The sequence below is a fragment of the Diceros bicornis genome, chromosome 26 (assembly GCF_020826845.1).
Source record: "Diceros bicornis minor isolate mBicDic1 chromosome 26, mDicBic1.mat.cur, whole genome shotgun sequence".
Lineage (NCBI taxonomy): Eukaryota > Metazoa > Chordata > Mammalia > Perissodactyla > Rhinocerotidae > Diceros > Diceros bicornis.
Genome location: NC_080765.1, coordinates 30678716 through 30697791, shown reverse-complemented (window position 1 = coordinate 30697791; position 19076 = coordinate 30678716). Strand labels below are relative to the sequence as shown.

The window sequence follows — 19076 nt, the reverse complement described above, 5'->3', positions numbered from 1 at the left end:
TTGGGGAAAAAAAAGGAGGAGGATTGGCAATAGATGTTAGCTCAGAGCCGGTCTTCCTCAGCAAAAAGAGGAGGATTGGCATGGATGTTAGCTCAGGGCTGATCTTCCTCACCAAAAAAAAAAAAAAAAGATCTCCCAGGAAAAATATGACAAGTTTAGATGGCTTTACAAGATTAGCTCTATTAAGGATCAAATAATTTCTATGTTACTTGAAGAATTTCATAGTTCTCACTTTCAAATGGTGAGTTGAGCAGACAAATTTGCTTCCTCCTTTTTCCTAAAATCCCTTTGAAATGACATTAAAGGTATACAAAAGAGTATAAATCCGTAACAACATGGAGAATGGAAGTGGAGTAAAGAATGGGAACCAGATAACTTGAAATTTTTTTTTTTACTTTCTGGAAGAGAGAAAGATGACTGGGTGGTGGTGATGAATAAATCAGAGAAGAAAAAACTGCTTCCATAATAGACAAAATCCCAGAGAGGCCCTAAATGCAAAATTGCCAGTTATGGTTTTGTGAAATAGTATTTAATAAAAGTGTTGTACAGCTTTATCTCTATCTTATACCAGGAATAAAAGCCTCCACTCTCTTCTTTAAACATAGAAGGTCCTTCTCTGATTTGAGGCTTTTGTTTTTGCTCCTCAATCAATCTGAAATATTATTCCCCCAGATCTTCACTGGCTAGTTCAACCCCATTCTTTTAGTCATCGGATCCAATAATACTCTGCAAAGATGTCCTCTGTAAGTATTCTATCTGAAGTGGCCTAAGTTACTCTATCTCATTACCTCATTTATTTCCCTTATTGTCTTATTTATACTTGTAACTATTGTGTTAACTTAAACCTTTAAAATTTTTTTCCACCTGTCATAACTCTTAGAATATAAGCTCCATGAAACCAGGGACCTTGTCTGTCTTCTTCACTACTATATCAGTATAGGAGGTATAGCAAACAGTAAGAGTTCAAGAAAGAGAAAAGAGAAGAAATTGAGGAAAAATGATAATAAATGAAATTATAGATCTTCTCCTAGTACTGAATGAAGACAAGAGCCTTTGGGTTGAAATTGCCATCAAATGTTAAGCAGAATTAAGGAAAAAAATCCATGCCTGGACAGCTCATAGTAAAATTTCACAACACCAAGGATAATAGTTTTCTGAAGATAGAAGTTTTCAGAAGAATAAATAGGCTATCTGCAAAGGAATCAAAATCAGATTAACATCAGAGTCCTCATAAGCAACATGGTTTAACATCAGAAAATCAATTAACTTAATACACTATAGTAGAAGAATAAAGGATAAAAAACCCACATGATCTTAAGACAAAGAAAAAGCATTTGATCCCATTCATGACAAAAACTCTTGAGAAACTAGGTATAGGATGGAACTTCCTCAAACTGATAAAGAGGATCTATGAAAAACATACAGCTAAAAATCCTACTTAATGGTGAATGACTGAATTGCCTTCCTCCCAAGACTGGGAAGAGGGCAAGGATGTTTACTCCCGTCACTACTATTCGACATCGTACTGAAGTTCTAGTTAGTGAAATAAAATAAAGAAAGATGTAAAAAAGAAAAAATAAAGGAAACTTTGATTTTGAAGGAAAGAAGTAAGAGTCTTCACAAACAACATAATCCTCTAAATAGAAAATCTTAAGGAATCCACAAAAAACTACAATAACTAATAAATGAGTTAATTAAGTTCACAGGATATAAGATCAAAAAGTCATATACATTCATAGTATACAAAAAGTCTTTTGGATTTTTGTATGCTAGCAATAAATAGCAGAAAATAAAATTAAGAAAACAATTCCATTTACAACAGCAGCAAAAACACCTTAGAAATAAAAGTTAACAATGGAATACTACTCAGCCATAAGAAACAATGAAATCCAGCCATTTGTGACAACATGGATGGACATTGAGGGTATTATGCAAAGTGAAATAAGTCAGAGGGAGAAGGTCAAATACCGTATGATTTCCTTCATTAAGTAGTAGATAATAACAACAATAAACAAACACATAGAGACAGGGATTGGATTTGTGGTTACCAGAGGGGAAGAGGGGAGGGAGGAGGGCGAAAGGGATAATTCGGCACATGTGTGTGGTGATGGGTTGTAATTAGTATTTGTGTGGTGAACATGATGTAATCTATGCATAAATAGAAGTATAATGATGTACACCTGAAATTTATACAATGTTATAAACCAATGTTACTGCAATAAACAAAAAAAAAAAAAAAAAAAAAGAAATGCAAGACTTGTAAACTGAAAGCTACAAAATACTGCTGAGGGAAATTAAAGATCTAAATAAATGAAGAGACAATCCTTTTTCATGGATTGTATGACAATATTTTTTTTTTATTGATGTTTTAATGGTTTCTAACATTGTGAAATTTTGGGTTGTACATTTTTGTTTGTCCATCACCATATATATGACTCCCTTCACCCCTTGTGCCCACCCCCCACCCCCACTGACCCTGGTAACCACAGTTCAGTTTTCTCTGTCAATGTGTTGGTTTATATTCCACATATGAGTGAGATCATACAGTGTTTTTCTTTCTCTTGCTGGCTTATTTCACTTAACATAATACTCTCCAGGCCCATCCATGTTGTTGCAAATGGGACGAATTTGTCTTTTTTTATGGCTGAGTAGTATTCCATTGTATATATATACCACATTTTCTTAATCCAATCGTCAGTCAAGGGACACTTAGGTTGCTTCCACTTCTTGGCTATGGTGAATAATGCTGCAACGAACATAGCGGTGCATAAGCCTCTTTGGATTGTTGATTTCAGGTGCGTTGGATAGATTCCCAGTAGTGGGATGGCTGGATCATAGGGCATCCCTATTTTTAATTCTTTGAGGAATCTCCATACCGTTTTCCATAGAGGCTGCACCAATTTGCATTCCCACCAGCTGTGTATGAGGGTTCCTGTTTCTCCACATCCTCTCCAACATTTGTTGTTTTTTGTCTTGGTGATTATAGCCATTCTAACGGGCGTGAGGTGGTATCTTAGTGTTGTTTTGATTTGCATTTCCCTGATGATTAGTGATGTTGAGCATCTTTTCATGTGCCTATTGGCCATCTGTATATCTTCCTTGGAGATGTGTCTCTTCATTTCCTCTGCCCATTTTTTGATCGGGTTGTTTGTTTTTTTGTTGTTCAGTTGTGTGAGTTCTTTATATATTATGGAGATCAACTCCTTGTCAGATGTATGTTTTGCAAATATTCTCTCCCAGCTGGTTGGTTGTCTGTTCGTCTTGATTCTGGTTTCATTTGTCTTATAAAAGCTCTTTAATCTGATAAAGTCCCACTTGTTTATTTTTTCTTTAGTTTCCCTAGTCTGGGTAGGCATGTCATCCGAAAAGATTCCTTTAAAACCAATGTCAAATAGTGTGTTGCCTATATTTTCTTCTATGAGTTTTATAGTTTCAGGTCTCACTTTCAGGTCTTTGATCCATTTTGAGTTAATTTTTGTGAATGGCGAGAGGACATGGTCCACTTTCATTCTTTTGCATGTGGCTGTCCAGTTTTCCCAACACCATTTATTGAAGAGACTTTCCTTTCTCCATTGCATGTTCTTAGCACCTTTGTCAAAAATTAGCTGTCCGTATATGTGTGGTTTTATTTCTGGGCTTTCAATTCTGTTCCATTGATCTGTGTGTCTGTTTTTGTACCAGTACCATGCTGTTTTGATTACTATTGCTTTGTAGTATGTTTTGAAGTCAGGAATTGTGATGCCTCCTGCTTTGTTCTTTTTTCTTAGGATTTCTTTAGCTATTCGGGGTCTTTTGTTGCCCCATATAAATTTTGTATGACAATATTTTTTGATGGTGCATCTCCTCAGATTGATCAGTAGTATCAATGCAATCCCAAAATTCTAGCAGGCTTTCTTTTTCTCAAGAAATAACAAGCCAATAAAATAAATAAAAATTTATAGAGAACTCATAGGATCCAGAAGAGCCAAAACAATTTTGTTAAAGATCAAAGAAGGAGCACTTACACTTCCTAATTTAAAAACGTACTCAAAAGCTAAAGTAATCAAAACAGCGTGGTACTGGCATAGGATAGAAATATTGATCAAAGGAACAGAATTTTTTTCTGGTGTACATCATTTTATTTCAGTTTCTGTGTAGATTACATCATGTTCACCACCCAAAGGCTAATTACAATCCATCACGTGTGCCTAATCACCCCTTTCACCCTCCACTCTCCCTCCTTCCCCTCTGGTAACCACCAATCCAATCTATGTCTCTATGTATTTGTTTGTTGTTGTTTTTATCTTCTATTTATGAGTGAGATCAAAAGGTACCTGACTTTCTCCCTATGACTTATTCTGCTTAGCATAATACCCTTAAGGTCCATCCACGTTGTCAGAAATGGCAAGATTTCATCTTTTTTTTTATAGCTGAGTAGTATTCCATTGTGTATATACACCACATCTTCTTTATCCATTTGTCCCTTGATGGGCATCTAGGTTGCTTCCAAGTCTTGGCTATTGTGAATAACGCTGCAATGAACACAGTGGTGCATATATCTTTACTCATTTGTGTTTTCATGTTCTTTAGATAAATACCCAACAGTGGAATAGCTGGATTGTATGGTAGTTCTATTCTTAATTTTTTGAGCCATCTTCCTACTGTTTTCCATAGTGGCTGCACCAGTTTGCACTCCACACAGGCAGTGTATGAAAGTCCCCTTTTCTCCACATCTTCTCTAACACTTGTTCTTCAAAGGAATAGAATTAAAACTCCAGAAATAAACTCTTATACTTGTGGTCAATTCATTTTCAATAAAGGTACCAAGATAATATGATGAGAAATGATATTCTTTTCAACAAATTGTGCTAGGACAAATTATGCTGCGACCTAAATATGGATCTATTCATTTAGAAGAAGACATTGGAGAACATCTTCATGACCTTGGGTTAGGCAGAGATTTTAGATATGATATAAAAACCACTATCCATACAAGAAAATATTGATAAATTGGACTTCATCAACATTCAAAACTTTTATGCTTCAAAAGACACCAGTAACAACTTTTGTCCAAACAAATGTCCATCAACTGATGAATAAATACATGTGGTATATCCATACAATGGAATACTATTCGGCAAAACAAAAAAAACAAAAAAACCCCACTAAATACTGAGATATGCTAAACCTTTGTTGACTCTCGAAAACATTATAGTAACTGAAATCTTTATGTTTAGCATTGTAATGTTGAAATGATATAAATTTTGTTCAGCAATGTTCACCATTGTACTGTTGAAATAATACAAAATGATTCTATTTATATGAATCATCCAGAAATATCAAATCTATAGAGGCAGTAGGTATATTAGTGGATGCCTGGGCTGGATGTGTTAATGGGGATTAACTGTAAACAGGCATGAGGGATCCTTTTCAGATAATGGAAATATTCTAACATTGGCCTGTGGTAATGATTGCACGACTTTACAAATTTACTAAAAATAATAAATAAAGTAAATTAATTAAAACTGGTGACTACGGTATGTAAATAATAACTCAGAGCTATTTTCAAAAAGAAGAGAGAGGAATTCATAGTCCAAATATGATGCAAACTAAAATGTGACATAATTTTCGTTATTTAGGGATTGTAAAAATATAATCCATTTGACCCGAATAATTATTTTACCCTGCACTGATTTAGTGAAATATGATTACATTTCTTTTTCTGTGGCTGCATATAAATTATTTGGTTCCAGAATGAATTACAAATATACACACACACACAGTAAATATTCTTATTTCTCAATTTTTAGAATCAACCTGCAATCAGCCTAAAATAAAGAAAATTTGTTAAAGTGCCTTTATTTTTCCCTGATTTTGATCTGGCTGTGAATTTATCTTTCTTTTATCTGTGTGACACTTAAACCTTAGTGTCTCAGAAAATCTATTTAATCTTCAGTTTAAGTTAGGTGTTTAGTCTCCTCATTTATAAAACTGGAATAATAGCTAACTTGTAGGGTGCTTTGACGATTAAAAATAATGTATGTAAAGCTACTTTCACATATTAAGTAAGTGACTAGTAGTAACTTATTTTAAATCTTGTGGTGACTTCAAAAAATTTATCTTAGATTTTATTTTGAGGCTTCATTTTTCCCCAGTCTGTGAAGATAACTTTGATACAGAAAAGCACTCGAAACAGCAAGCCTGAGTATCTAAGCTTAAATGTGGAAGTTTGGAAAGGAACAGGTTGTTCTTCAGGGACCTGGGGAGCCCCAGATACTCACCTTTTTCACTGCAGTCCACATACATACTTGGAAATTGCCTGGCACACATTTTTTTCACCTCATAGTCATCAAAGAATCTGCTGATACTCATTGCAAAGTTGTAACTAGGAAGCACCATTAATACATTACTCACGAGAGTTTTGGTGTAGTAAGGATAGTCAGGGCCTGTGATTAAAAAGATGATTATCTTCAATTATAAATAAGTAATGAAACTCCCATAACAATAAACTTCCCCAAGATGATTAAACCACTGTCAGAGAATTACCCATCTAGCAGATGATCCTTGAGAAAACACTAGTTATTAAGCCACTAAGCTTGTTCACCTTGATAGCTCATAGCATGGATTTATCAACTACAGAGTTTAAGAGAAGGTTTTTGCTAACAATGTTTCCCTAGGATCTGTATTCTCTTTATGTGTGGGTCTGCTATTAAAATCACTACCTTAGCTTGGCCCTAGGTCATTCTACTCCCTTCTGTTTCCCATGCAGCCTATAAAATGGAAAATCATGGGATTCTGGATTTCACTTCACAGTTGGCCTCTGCACTCTGAAATTTCTTGCCAGGTCAATGATGTATTTAACAAGTTAAACAATTTTTTATCCAACATCTATTGTTGTTTTAAGTGGGAGGGCAATTCACCATATTTAGTTTTGTAATCTCTTACTTTTCTAATTTTTTCTTTCATGAGGCTAGAGTGACACTGAGTCCAGCTCCTTCAGAGGGCTTAACTTCTCCTTTTCTTCCTTTCTCTTCCCCATTTCCTCTCTCTCTCTCACAAATCCACTCAATAAATATTTGCTGACTTCCAAAAAGCATAGGTTTTCAGATTCTTGGGAAGTAAGTGCTTCACAATTAATATTTTTATCCTCAAGCCCTTTCATCTTCATTTATTCAATGTATTTCCAGGAGAAAGAGAAAATTACATGAAGTCCTTACCATACTGTTGTATTAGGATGTACATGATGATACTGGAAACAGTTGAGAAGTAGTTAAAGAGGGTGAGCCTGACGTAGGCAGCAGTACTGCTAGAAAACAGGAAGCTTCCAAGATACATGAGAGGAACAACAGACCAACCGTACAGCATAAAGATCATCATTGTGTCCAGAAAGTGGTAATCTGCAACAAATGCATCCATTCCGCAGTATTTGAATACTCCCTGAGACATAGAGTGCAGAAGTAAGAGCAAGTTGAAGGACACTGTGAAATAAGAAGGCAAGCCAGAACACTCAGAAAACAGCAAGCATTGCCTTCATTAGAGCACAGAACTACTCGTTACTTACGTCATTTTACCCATTAAAAAAAAAAGCCTTAGCTTATGAGCTGGAAATAAACTACCTCTTCTTCAATAGAAGACTTTTGTGACAGAATGACTACACTTCCCTTTTCTTTTTTTTCTATTTGGAACAGTATTACTTGTTATTCCCCCCCTCCTGTGATTAAAGTCAAAGTAATTATGTCTGCATTAAGTCCAACTCTGAATTTTCCCAGGAAAAAAATGATGCAGGAGGTAGACTATTTCTCTAAAGATTTTCCCTGTGGCTGCTGTAGTAACCTCCCTTGCATCACTCCCCACATTTAGACTGTCTCCTGGCCCTACTCTTTACCCCCAATCCCCTTACATCTATCTCAGCAACTCAGGGACCTCCTTATTCAATTACTTCTTGTTCCATTTGAGAATCAGACAGGCAAGCATAAATTTACAGTGAGCTAGATTAGGAAGAAGGGAACCTCTAAAGCCATTAAAGAAAAGAATTTCCCAGAAATCTATATGATAATATTTGGTAATTACAGTTTCTCCAAAGATAGCAAGATTGCCTCTTTTGAGCAATTACAAAATTATTTAGCAGGGCCACTAATAAATGGAAAGAAAGATTAAACTAATAACAGCCTCTATTACAACTTGATGATGCTCCTGGAAGTAGTTTATATTTAAGCAGTAGTGTTTAAAGAGAGTATATGAAGAGAATCAGCAATCTTAGGTGAAAGAACCTGAACAGCTATAACTATAACTGGTTGCCCAATCCAATTAAGAGGATGAAATAAAAAAGAATAAATACAGTCAGAAAGAAATTGCAGTGGAATAGCTGGATCATATGGTAGTTCTATCCTTGATTTTTTGAGGAATCTCCATACTGTTTTCCATAGTGGCTGCACCAGTGTGCACTCCCATGGGTTGACATTGAGGGTATTATGCAAAGTGAAATAAGTCAGAGGGAGAAGGTCAAATACCGTATGATTTCCTTCATTAAGTAGTAGATAACAACAACAATAAACAAACACATAGAGACAGAGATTGGATTGGTGGTTACCAGAGGGGAAGGGGGGAGGGAGAAGGGCGAAAGGGATAATTCGGCACATGTGTGTGGTGAGGGGTTGTAATTAGTATGTGGGTGGTGAACATGATGTAATCTATGCAGAAACAGAAGTATAATGATGTACACCTGAAATTTATACAATGTTATAAACCAATGTTACTGCAATAAACAAAAAATTAAAAAAAAAAAAAAGAAAAATTGCAGGTAATCTAGGAACAGCTTTGTTCCAAGGCTTGTAGTGCTTAGGAATGTCTCAAATTAGAATCTATTTCAAAGAAAATTTAAATTTCTACTTGGATACGTGAAGACACATACCCTTTTTTTAGACAGGGTATGACTCGACATGGTAAAAATGTAAATTCTGCCCAGATTTCTCTAAATAAAAATAGAAACAGGACTTTTTTTGAAATTAGATGAGCTGATTCTAAAGATTACATGTAAACAAACAAAACATTTCAAGATAGCCAAGAAATTCGGCAGAAGATTAATGGAGGAGGTGAGGAAGGTCAATCCATAAAAAATAACTAAATGAATTACAAAACTACCATAATTAAAACAGATTGGTAGAGGCACATTACAGATACATCAATGAAATATAATAAAGAATACAAAATATACCTAAATGCTCATTGTTATTTAATATACATCAAAAGCAGTGTTTCAAATCAGTGCAAAAAGATTGGCTGTCAAAAAAAAGATAGTAGAACAATGGTTTAGCTATTTACGAAAAAAATTGAATCCTTACTTGGCACCTTATCTAAAAATAAGTTCATGAATGAGGGGGAAATAGCAAAAGATGACACTGGTAAAGTAAGCTGTGCCCAATGCATTGTGGCCTGAAGTGGTGGAAGCTCCCTTAAGAATTTCTAGAAATGAGCTGTACAATGATGAGACTAGTATATCTCAAGGCTTATGAGAGGCACATCTCCAAAGTGATACTGACTTAGCTATTTAACCCCTTGAGGAGGCCAGTAATTTTAATATTCACTAGAATTTAAGCTCATCAAGAGATAAGCCCTTGTCTATCTTCCCCATGCTGTATCCATAATGCCCAAAACACAGACTAGCTTACAGTAGGAACTCAAGATTTGTTGAATACATAAATAAATTCTATGTTGTTCAGGAATTCAAATGTGAATTCAAATGTGTTCTATAGGACATTTAGAGGTCATGAGACAGGCACACAGACTGCATGAGGGGGAAACCTCACCACTCAGCCTCTCTAGCAATGTAACACATAAGAAAAGTTACTTGTTCTGCTTTCCCAAGTCTTCATGCACGGGATCAGTTGTAGGAGAAGGCAGAGGACTCTATCAAACCCCCTAAGAATCTCTTGGGGGTAACAGGTAAAACAGTGGTGGGGCAGGTAGTTCATCAGGGGTTGGAGCTAGCAACATAGTTAGCTTAATCCTTGTCTCTGACATATGATCAGTCAAGTTACCTGCTTTGTGAATTTGACAGGCAGAGAAAGGGTGAAACAGGAATCCTGGCTACTAGGCAAAATGATAGAATCTTGCCTCCTATTGTTGGGTCTAAGAACAAGTCCAGTTGGTGGCATTTCACAGAACCAGAGCAGGGTGAGGGAGTGTCTCACTTAAAACAACAAGCGGATAGCCAAGTCAGAAAGCAAGCAAACCTAAGAACCCATATGGAGAACTCTGGTCTGAGAATCATGGAGAGGAAGCTTGGGTGGAGGGGAGAAAGAGAGAGTTACCAGACCAAAAGGATAGAAAAGCAGATATCAAAGTAGAGTAAGGTGCTAAGAGAGGAAACTGCAAATATGAGAGCAGAAATAAGTTTAAAGTACATTATCCAGGATGACTTTGAATGTATAAATGACAATGAGCTTTGGAGTAACCCCAATCAGGGTTCTGAAACTGTACAAGCTGGGTGAAGTTGGGTGACTTACTTTTGTGAGCCTCAGTTTCCTTGCCTGTAAATATGATGAAATAAAGTCACTTCAGATAATTGTGTTACTTGAATGACATACATAAAAAACACATGACAAGTAACTTTTCTCATGAGCGAAAAATGGCAATATTGGTATAAGTATTAATAATAGATGGTCTTATTTATAGATATATTAACCAGGAAACGATAGCTGGGTGTGCTAGCCAAGTTTAAAGAGCCAGAGAAAGAATAGATCCTTGGCATGGAGATGAAAAGATTCAGGGGTTTTCTCATTGATTCCAATACTGCATTACATAGACGAGAGATAGTACAGCCAGAGACCATGCCTGGATCAGCTCTTTCAGTTCCTGTGGTGAAGGATGAGAGTGGCGGCCCTCACAAAGGATGGTGTTCTTCCCTTGTTATGCTGGTTGGTTGGTGAGCTGTGAGCAGAAGAGACGGGCATCGAGAACACCAGCCAGAGTCTTGCACTATGGCAAGATGAAGGAAGCACTGCTTTGCTCTCTCAAGGTTGGGACTTCTCTGTACATACAATTTGCCCAGAACACTACCACAACCATCCTTGCCCTAACTGTTCCAGCCTCTGGTCCCTGTTGAGCAGCTGTTCAAGTTGGTGGGATCCTGACTCTCCTTCAGAACCAGTCCTTAAGGCCCGTGTGCAATAATCATATATTTTCTTATGGTTGTCGGAGCCAAACTGACCAAAAGTTTCTCATTTTTCCTGCAGCAACTAATTTTACTGTTCCATGGTATAGTTTGAATTGCGAATTGGTAGTTCATCCTTTATGGTAGCAATTAGCATGCTATTTTATAATGATCTATTTTCATTTCTGTGTCTATTGCTAAACTGTGAACTATTTGAGGGCTGAGACATTGTCCTATTCATATTTAAGTCTCCAGTACCTCCTGTGCAGAAAGTAACTTTACTTCCTTTACCAATATGTTTACTTCTTGTAACTATATGGCTTCACATCTCCCTCACCTTCAAATATGCACATAAAATAAAAGAAGTTGCCATTCACTAAAGAGCAAAATCATTACATTAAAAAATGCTGTACCATCCTTACATGCTTGCTCTTTATCCTACTTCCTCAGTGTCTAAAATTGGGTGTCAGAGTCGAAACTACTTCTGCTTTGCTGACCTAGACATCTTAAACTTGGGGTATGAAAGTGGGAGGGGGGGGTGAACAATAACAGGAAGCCTCACTTAGTTCATGATTCTAAACCATGTGCTGTAGTCCAATCTTACCAGAGGGCTCAGCATTAGGAATTAGTGGGTAGTGGCTTATCTGAGTAGTGGGGGACAAGTGACAAATAATAGCCCTTATTCCTTTAGAGTAGTTTTTGGGCCAGGGCATAACGCTGAGCAATTACATGGGAAGCCAAATTCAAGAGAGAGTTTTTAAAGAAAAATATTTTCTTCAATTGAAATAACAAGAGGGAGAACATCTCCATAATGAAGTTTCCACAACAGATTCTCTGGAATAATAAGCCAAAGTTGCTTCAAATTTCTTTCCAAGTTTTATTTTAGGTTATGATTAGTCGAATAGGAATTTCCTGTGGGTGACACAGGAAAATAAGCCTTCATGAAACTTCAGCTAACACTCACCAGCAGTAAGCAGCAGGAAATGGAGAAGCAGATGAGATCCCATAGCAAAGCAGAGAGCCAGTAAGCAAGGACATAGACCCCACTCACAAACTGGATGTGCTTTGCATTAGTGGTTCTCTCAGTCACTGTCTGAAGGCAAAAGCTACTGACCACAACAGCCATGCCAAAAGCCAAACATAATACTATTTGTAATCCATTTGTAGGCCTGCAGAAGATGAAATAAAAGATGGAATAAATGATGAAATAAAAGTAGAAAATTATGATTTCAGTAGCTATGTTCAAGTGTACATGGCCAGACAGCAAGGGGGTGTATTAAGGCTCAATTCCAGTAAAAGGAAAACCATACATACACTATGTTAGAACCATAAAGAGGGAGAGGTTGAGGCTTGTTGGAGACTTTAATAGAAGCATTGGGGCCAGAAAGTGACATAAAAAGAATGTTGTCTAACACCGCCAGGGATGTTGCAGCTGAATGGTATGCCTCATTATTGAACAAAATGGTGAATATTGTTTTGTTTTTCTCAACGTCAATGGAAAGTGCAATAATGGAGAAGTCACGACACACTTTATTTTCCAATATGTAATTCATTATGTTACCTAGAACAAAGAAAGAAATTGGTTAGTGAGTCAACATGTAATAAATCACCTACTACTTATGTTGGAGAGGAAAGACCAAAAATTTTTTTCTTATTATCTCTTCCCTTTCTAACTTCCCACAATGGCTATCTCAAATCTTTACCTTTCTCCTTAATAATTCTACCCCATCACTAATCCCTACAATAATCTCACAATATGTGGGTCTACAACTTTAAAAAACAGCAAGTTACTAAGAAATTCTTGCTCTATTCTTGTTTAAAACAAACACGTTTTTTTTCCGTTTTTCCAAAATTTTTTTGGTTATTCTAGATTATTTGCATTTCCATATACATTTTAGGATTGGCTTGTCTATTTCTGCAAAAAAGTCTGCTGGAATTTTGATAAAGATTGCATTGAATCTATAGATCAGTTTGGAGAGAATCGCTATCCTAACAGTATTTAGTCTTCCAATCTGAGACATGGAATATCTCTCCATGTATCTAAAACTTTAATTTCCTTCAGCAATATTTTATAATTTTTAGTATAAAAGTCTTGCATTTCTTAAATTTATTCCTAAGTATTTTATTGTTTTTGATGCTATTGTGAGTTTTGATAATTTTTTCGCCCTAGCAATGTGTCCATTTCATCTAAGTTGGATTTTAAAAATTCCAGTCTGGGAGGGAAGTCAAGATGGCGGCATAGGCAGACTCTGGACTCACCTCCTCCCGCAGACACAGCCAATTTACAACTACTCGTGGAAAAATTACCCCTGAGACAGAACTGAAAACTGGATAAGAGGAACTCCTGCAACAATGGACAATCCTAATTGAGGTGGAAGAGGCAGAAACTCCCTTCTGGAGAGAAAAACGCCACCTTCACAAGCTGCAGCGCCTCACGGCCGCCCAGGAGCAGCGCACAGGTACGCAGCCCTCCCTGGAGGCGTGGGGCCCTGAGCCAGGGAGCGCCCCCGTTGGGGGCATTTTGTGGACCCAGCACAATCGAGGCGAGTGGCATAATATCTGACTTTGCCTGCTACTAAAACATGGGGGAGTACCCCCAGAAAAGCTGGTTCACAAAGAAATTAAAACTGGCTCTTAAAGGGCCCACGCGCAAACTCACCCGTTTCAGAAAGTAACCTAAAATCACCAGAAAGAAAGGTGCACAGTGCTTTGGTGAAAAGAGACTCACCTAATAGGCCCTGAGTGCATCTCGGTGAGAGGTGAGACCTCTCCAGGGACTGGGACAGTGGCGGCAGCCATTGCTGTGGCCCAGTGTGGGTGTGCTGACACAGACGCCATTGGAGTTCTCCCTGGGGCCTGCTAGCCCAGGCCTGCACCACCCACTAGAGCACCAATTTAATCCAGCTCAGCCAGGGCAGGCAGCCCACCCTAGAGACTGGCCCCACCCAACAACAAGCCCTCAGGCAACTTGTGGGCCCGCATAGATTGGTGACTGGATTCTCTGCTACCTGGCAACGGAGCCCACTTCAGCGGGGCAGGACGTGCACAAGGAGCGGGTGGAGAGTGTGGGGCGGTGGTGGAGTGTGTGGGGCTCCCACCGTGGAGAGACTGGGTCCGCTTCGGGAGGTTGGGGCACGCACACGGGGCAGGACTGTGTTGACTGTGTGTGTGGACCTGTGGGCGGCAGGGCTTGTCAGCTGTAGAAGACTTGTGCTTCTTAAAGACCCACATAGGGGGTTTGCCCCACCTTCCAAAGCCTGAAACAATTGAGTGCTCCTGTGCCTGAGGCCAGCCCCACCCAGCTGCAATCCTCAGAGAGCTGACAAGAGACCTAAAGGCTGGAGGCTTATAGCAATTGTAAGGCCCTGAGCCTAACAACCTGCCACGCTGGGGGCCTACCTACTTAAAAGAAATACTGCAACACAAATGTGGTATTAGAACTTGCAGCCAACTGTGCTGGGGCTCCCCATGCCTGATAAAGAGACTGAAGGGCCCACAACAACTACAAGCAGCTGAGCATTACAACAGCTGGCCAGGAGCATAACTCGGCCTCCCTGGGCGCCTACAGGGAGAGCAAACAGGCCACAACAGAAGGACACACATAGCCCACAACAGAAGGACACATGTAGCCCACATAGGGGTCACCCCTGGAACATTGAGAACTGAGGGAAGCACACTGCAGGCCTCCGAAGCCATCACTTACATAAGGTCACCTATCCAAGAGCAGGAGACATAGCTGAGCTACCTAATACGTAGACACAAGCACAGGGAAAGAGGCAAAATGAGGATGCAAAGGAATACATTCCTAGTAAGGGAACAGGACAAAATCCCAGAAAAGGAACTAAGTGAAACAGAAATGAGCAACCTACCCGACACAGAGTTCAAACTAAGAGTGTTAAGGATGCTCACTGATGTGGGGAGAAGAATAGATGAACTCAGTGAGAATGTCAACAAAGAAATGGAAGATATAAAAAAGAACCAATCAGAAATGAAGAATACAATACTGGAAATGAAAAATTCACTAGAAGGACTCAAAAGCAGAGTAGAGGATACAGAAGAACAGATCTGCGAGCTGGACGAAAGACTAGAACAAATTACCCAAGCTGAACAGGTAAAAGAGAAAAGAATTAAAAAGAGTGAGGACAGTCTAAGGGACCTCTGGGACAACGTCAAGTGCACTAACATCCATGTTATAGGTGTCCCAGAAGGAGAAGAGCGAGACAAAGGGGCAGAGAATCTATTTCAAGAAATAATAGATGAAAACTTCCCTAACCTAAGGAAGGAAACAGACATCCAGGTACAGGAATCACAGAGAGCCCCAAACAAGATAAACCCAAAGAGGCCCACACCAAGACACATCATCATCAAAATGTCCAGAATTAAAGATAAAGAGAGAATCCTAAAAGCCGCAAGAGAAAGTTAAGTTACATACAAAGGAAACCCCATAAGGCTATCAGCTGACTTCTCAGCAGAAACCTTACAGGCTAGAAGTGAGTGGCATGATATATTTAAAGTGCTAAAAGGAAAAAACTTACAGCCAAGAATACTCTACCCAGCAAGGTTATCATTCAAAATGGAAGGAGAGATCAAAAATTTCCCAGACAAGCAAAAATTAAAGGAGTTTGTCACCAAGAAACCAGTGCTACAAGAAATGTTAAAGGGGCTGATTTAAGAGGAAAAGAGAAGACAACAAATAGGAAAAATTATCTATTTCTATGATAAGAGGGTAATGGATACAAATGCACAAAAAAGAGGTTAGATAAGATATCAAAAAAATAAAAGGAGGGAGGAAGGGAGTTAAAGAGTAGAGCTTTCAGACAGAGGTCAAACTAAAGAGACCATCAATTCTGTATAGAAGAAGAAAGGAACAGAGAAGGACTACTAAAACACTGAGAAAAAAAAAGTTAAAAAATGGCAGTAAGTATGTACTTATCAATAGCTACTTTAAACATCACTGGAGTAAATGCTCGAATTAAAAGGCATAGGGTGGCTGAATGGATAAAAAAACAAGGCCCATATATATGCTGCATACAAGAGACACACTTCAGACCTAAAGACACTCACAAACTGAAAGTGAAGGGATGGAAAAAGATACTCCATGCAAATGGCAATGAAAAAAAAGCTGGGGTAGCAGTACTCATATCAGACAAGATAGACTTTAAAACAAAAACTGTAAAAAGAGACAAAGAAGGGCATTACATAATGATCAAGGGAACAATCCAACAAGAGAATATAACACTTGTAAATATCTACACACCCAATGTAGGTGCACCTAAATATATAAAGCAATTATTAACAGACATAAAAACAGAAATAGACAGTAACACAATAATAGTAGGGGACTTGAACACTCCACTTACACTAACGGATAGATCATCCAAACAGAAGATCAATAAGGAAACATTGGCCTTAAATGACACACTAGAACAGATGGAACTAGTAGATATATATAGAGCATTCCATCCAAAAACCGAAGAATACACGTTCTTTTCAAATGCACATGGAACATTCTCCAGGATTGATCACATATTAGGCCACAAAACAAGTCTCTATAAATTTAAGAAGATTGAAATAATACCAAGCATCTTTTCTGACCACAATGGTAGGAAACTGAAATCAACTATAGGAAGAAAATCAGAAAAGCCACAAATACGTGGAGATTAAACAAAATGCTACTGAACAATGACTGGGTCAACGAAGAAATCAAAGAAGAAATCAAAAAATACCTGGAGACAAATGAAAATGAAAATACGACATGCCAGAATTTATGGGATACAGCAAAAGCAGTACTAAGAGGGAAGTTCATAGCAATACAGGCCTATCTCAACAAACAAGAAAAATCTCAAATAAACAATCTAACAATGCACCTAAAGGAACTGGAAAAAGAAGAACAAACAAAGCCCAAAATCAGTAGAAGAGGAGAAATAATAAAAATCAGAGCAGAAATAAATGAAATGGAGACCAAAAACAATAGAAAAAATTAATAAAACCAAGAGCTGGTTCTTTGAAAAGATCAACAAAATTGACAAACCTTTAGCTAGACTCACCCAGAAAAAAAGAGAGAAGGCACAAGTAAGTAAAATCAGAAATGAAAGAGGAGAAATCACAACAGACACCTCAGAAATACAAAAGATTATAAGAGAATATTATGAAAAGCTATATGCCAACCAATTCGACAATCTGGAAGAAATGGATAAATTCTTAGAATCATACAACCTTCCAAAACTGGATCAAGAAGAAGTAGAGAATTTGAATAGACCAATGTTATGAGAGGTTTGGGGATTCGAACGGAGATGTAAAAGACACTTTACACTCCAAACAAATGGACTGAAGGTATATTTTATTATATAGAGGATAGTAAAGGCGAGAGTCTGCAAACAGATCCGAATAGGTCAAATATTAAGAGGGAAAAACCATCAGCCCGACTGGAAAGGGAAAACATCCACATCGGCTGAAGAGAAATGACACAAATCAACTGGAAAGAGAAACACCAGGTTGACCGAAAAGAGAACACATCAGATCAATTACTTCATATCAAATCAATTACTTCACATCAAATCAGTTACTCACAACATCCACACCCCACTGCTGGGAGAGCCCTGTCAATCGACACGGCTGGGCAAGGATCACACGTCCTGGGGAAGGTGTCCCTTCCACAGGTGGAACTCTCACCGGGTCTCAGTCTCCAGCAGTTTATATAAGCAGTTACAGAGTTTGCAGAGCAAGCATCTAGTGTTCCAATGCACAAAATGGTTATCACTGGCGTACGTGCACTGAGCCCCCTGGCTAACGTCCCAGCCCAGTAGTTGTGTACGTGCATTGTTCTCTTTGGTTATTGCCTCAGCCCTGCACAGGTGGCCAGTCCATTCCGGGCTATGACGCTCCAAGAGCCTTGAAATGTTACAACTTGCAACTCTCTCCAGGGGAGAAAGGCCAGTTCCCGGGAAAAGGCCAGTTTGCACCACACAGAAAGCAGCTTTGTATTTCTTTTTGTGCTGGTGGCTGTAGGTCAATGGAGTGGCCAAACATGGCTGTACTCATGTCAAGACAACAAATCACCAGTAAGGAGATCGAAACAGTAATCAAAAACCTCCCGAAAAACAAAAGTCCAGGACCAGACGTCTTCCCTGGTGAATTCTACCAAACATTTAAAGAAGACTTAATATCTATCCTTCTCAAACTCTTCCAAAAAATTGAGGAGAGGGGGAAGCTCCCTAACTCATTCTACGAAGCCAACATTACCCTGATACCAAAACCAGACAAGGACAACACAAAAAAAAGGAAAACTACAGGCCAATATCACTGATGAACATCGATGCAAAAATCCTCAACAAAATACTAGCAAATCGCATACAACAATACATCAAAAAGATTATACACCATGATCAAGTGGGATTTATTCCAGGTATGCAGGGATGGTTTAACATTCGCAAATCAATCAACGTGATACACCACATTAATAAAATGAAGAATAAAAATCACATGATCATCTCAATAGATGCAGAGAAAGCATTTGACAAGATACAGCATCCATTTATGATAAAAACTCTGAATAAAATGGGTATAGAAGGAAAGTACCTCAACATAATAAAGACCATATATGAGAAACCCACAGCTAATATCATCCTCAATGGTGAAAAACTGAAAGCTATCCCTCTAAGAACAGGAACCAGACAAGGAGGCCCACTGTCACCACTCCTATTTAACATAGTACTGGAAGTCCTAGCCAGAGCAATCAGGCAAGAGAAAGAAATAAAAGGGATCCAAATTGGAAAGGAAGAAGTGAAACTGTCACTATTCGCAGATGACATGATTTTATATATAGAAAACCCTAAAGAATCCACCAGAAAACTTTTAGAAGTAATAAACGAATATGGTAAAGTTGCAGGATACAAAATCAACATACAAAAATCAGTTGCATTTCTATACACTAACAACGAAGTAG

The 19076-nt window shown here is 38.1% G+C and overlaps 1 protein-coding gene across 1 annotated transcript in view; it reads right to left on the bottom strand.

Annotated features, from left to right (window-relative positions):
- The window catches only part of LOC131422011 (phospholipid-transporting ATPase ABCA3-like), a 206546-nt gene that overhangs the window by 63785 nt on the left and 123685 nt on the right, over positions 1–19076 (bottom strand). The window contains 4 exon segments of the mRNA XM_058568871.1: positions 6261–6425; positions 7197–7416; positions 12096–12300; positions 12446–12692. Of these exon segments, the coding sequence (XP_058424854.1) occupies positions 6261–6425; positions 7197–7416; positions 12096–12300; positions 12446–12692 (837 nt within the window).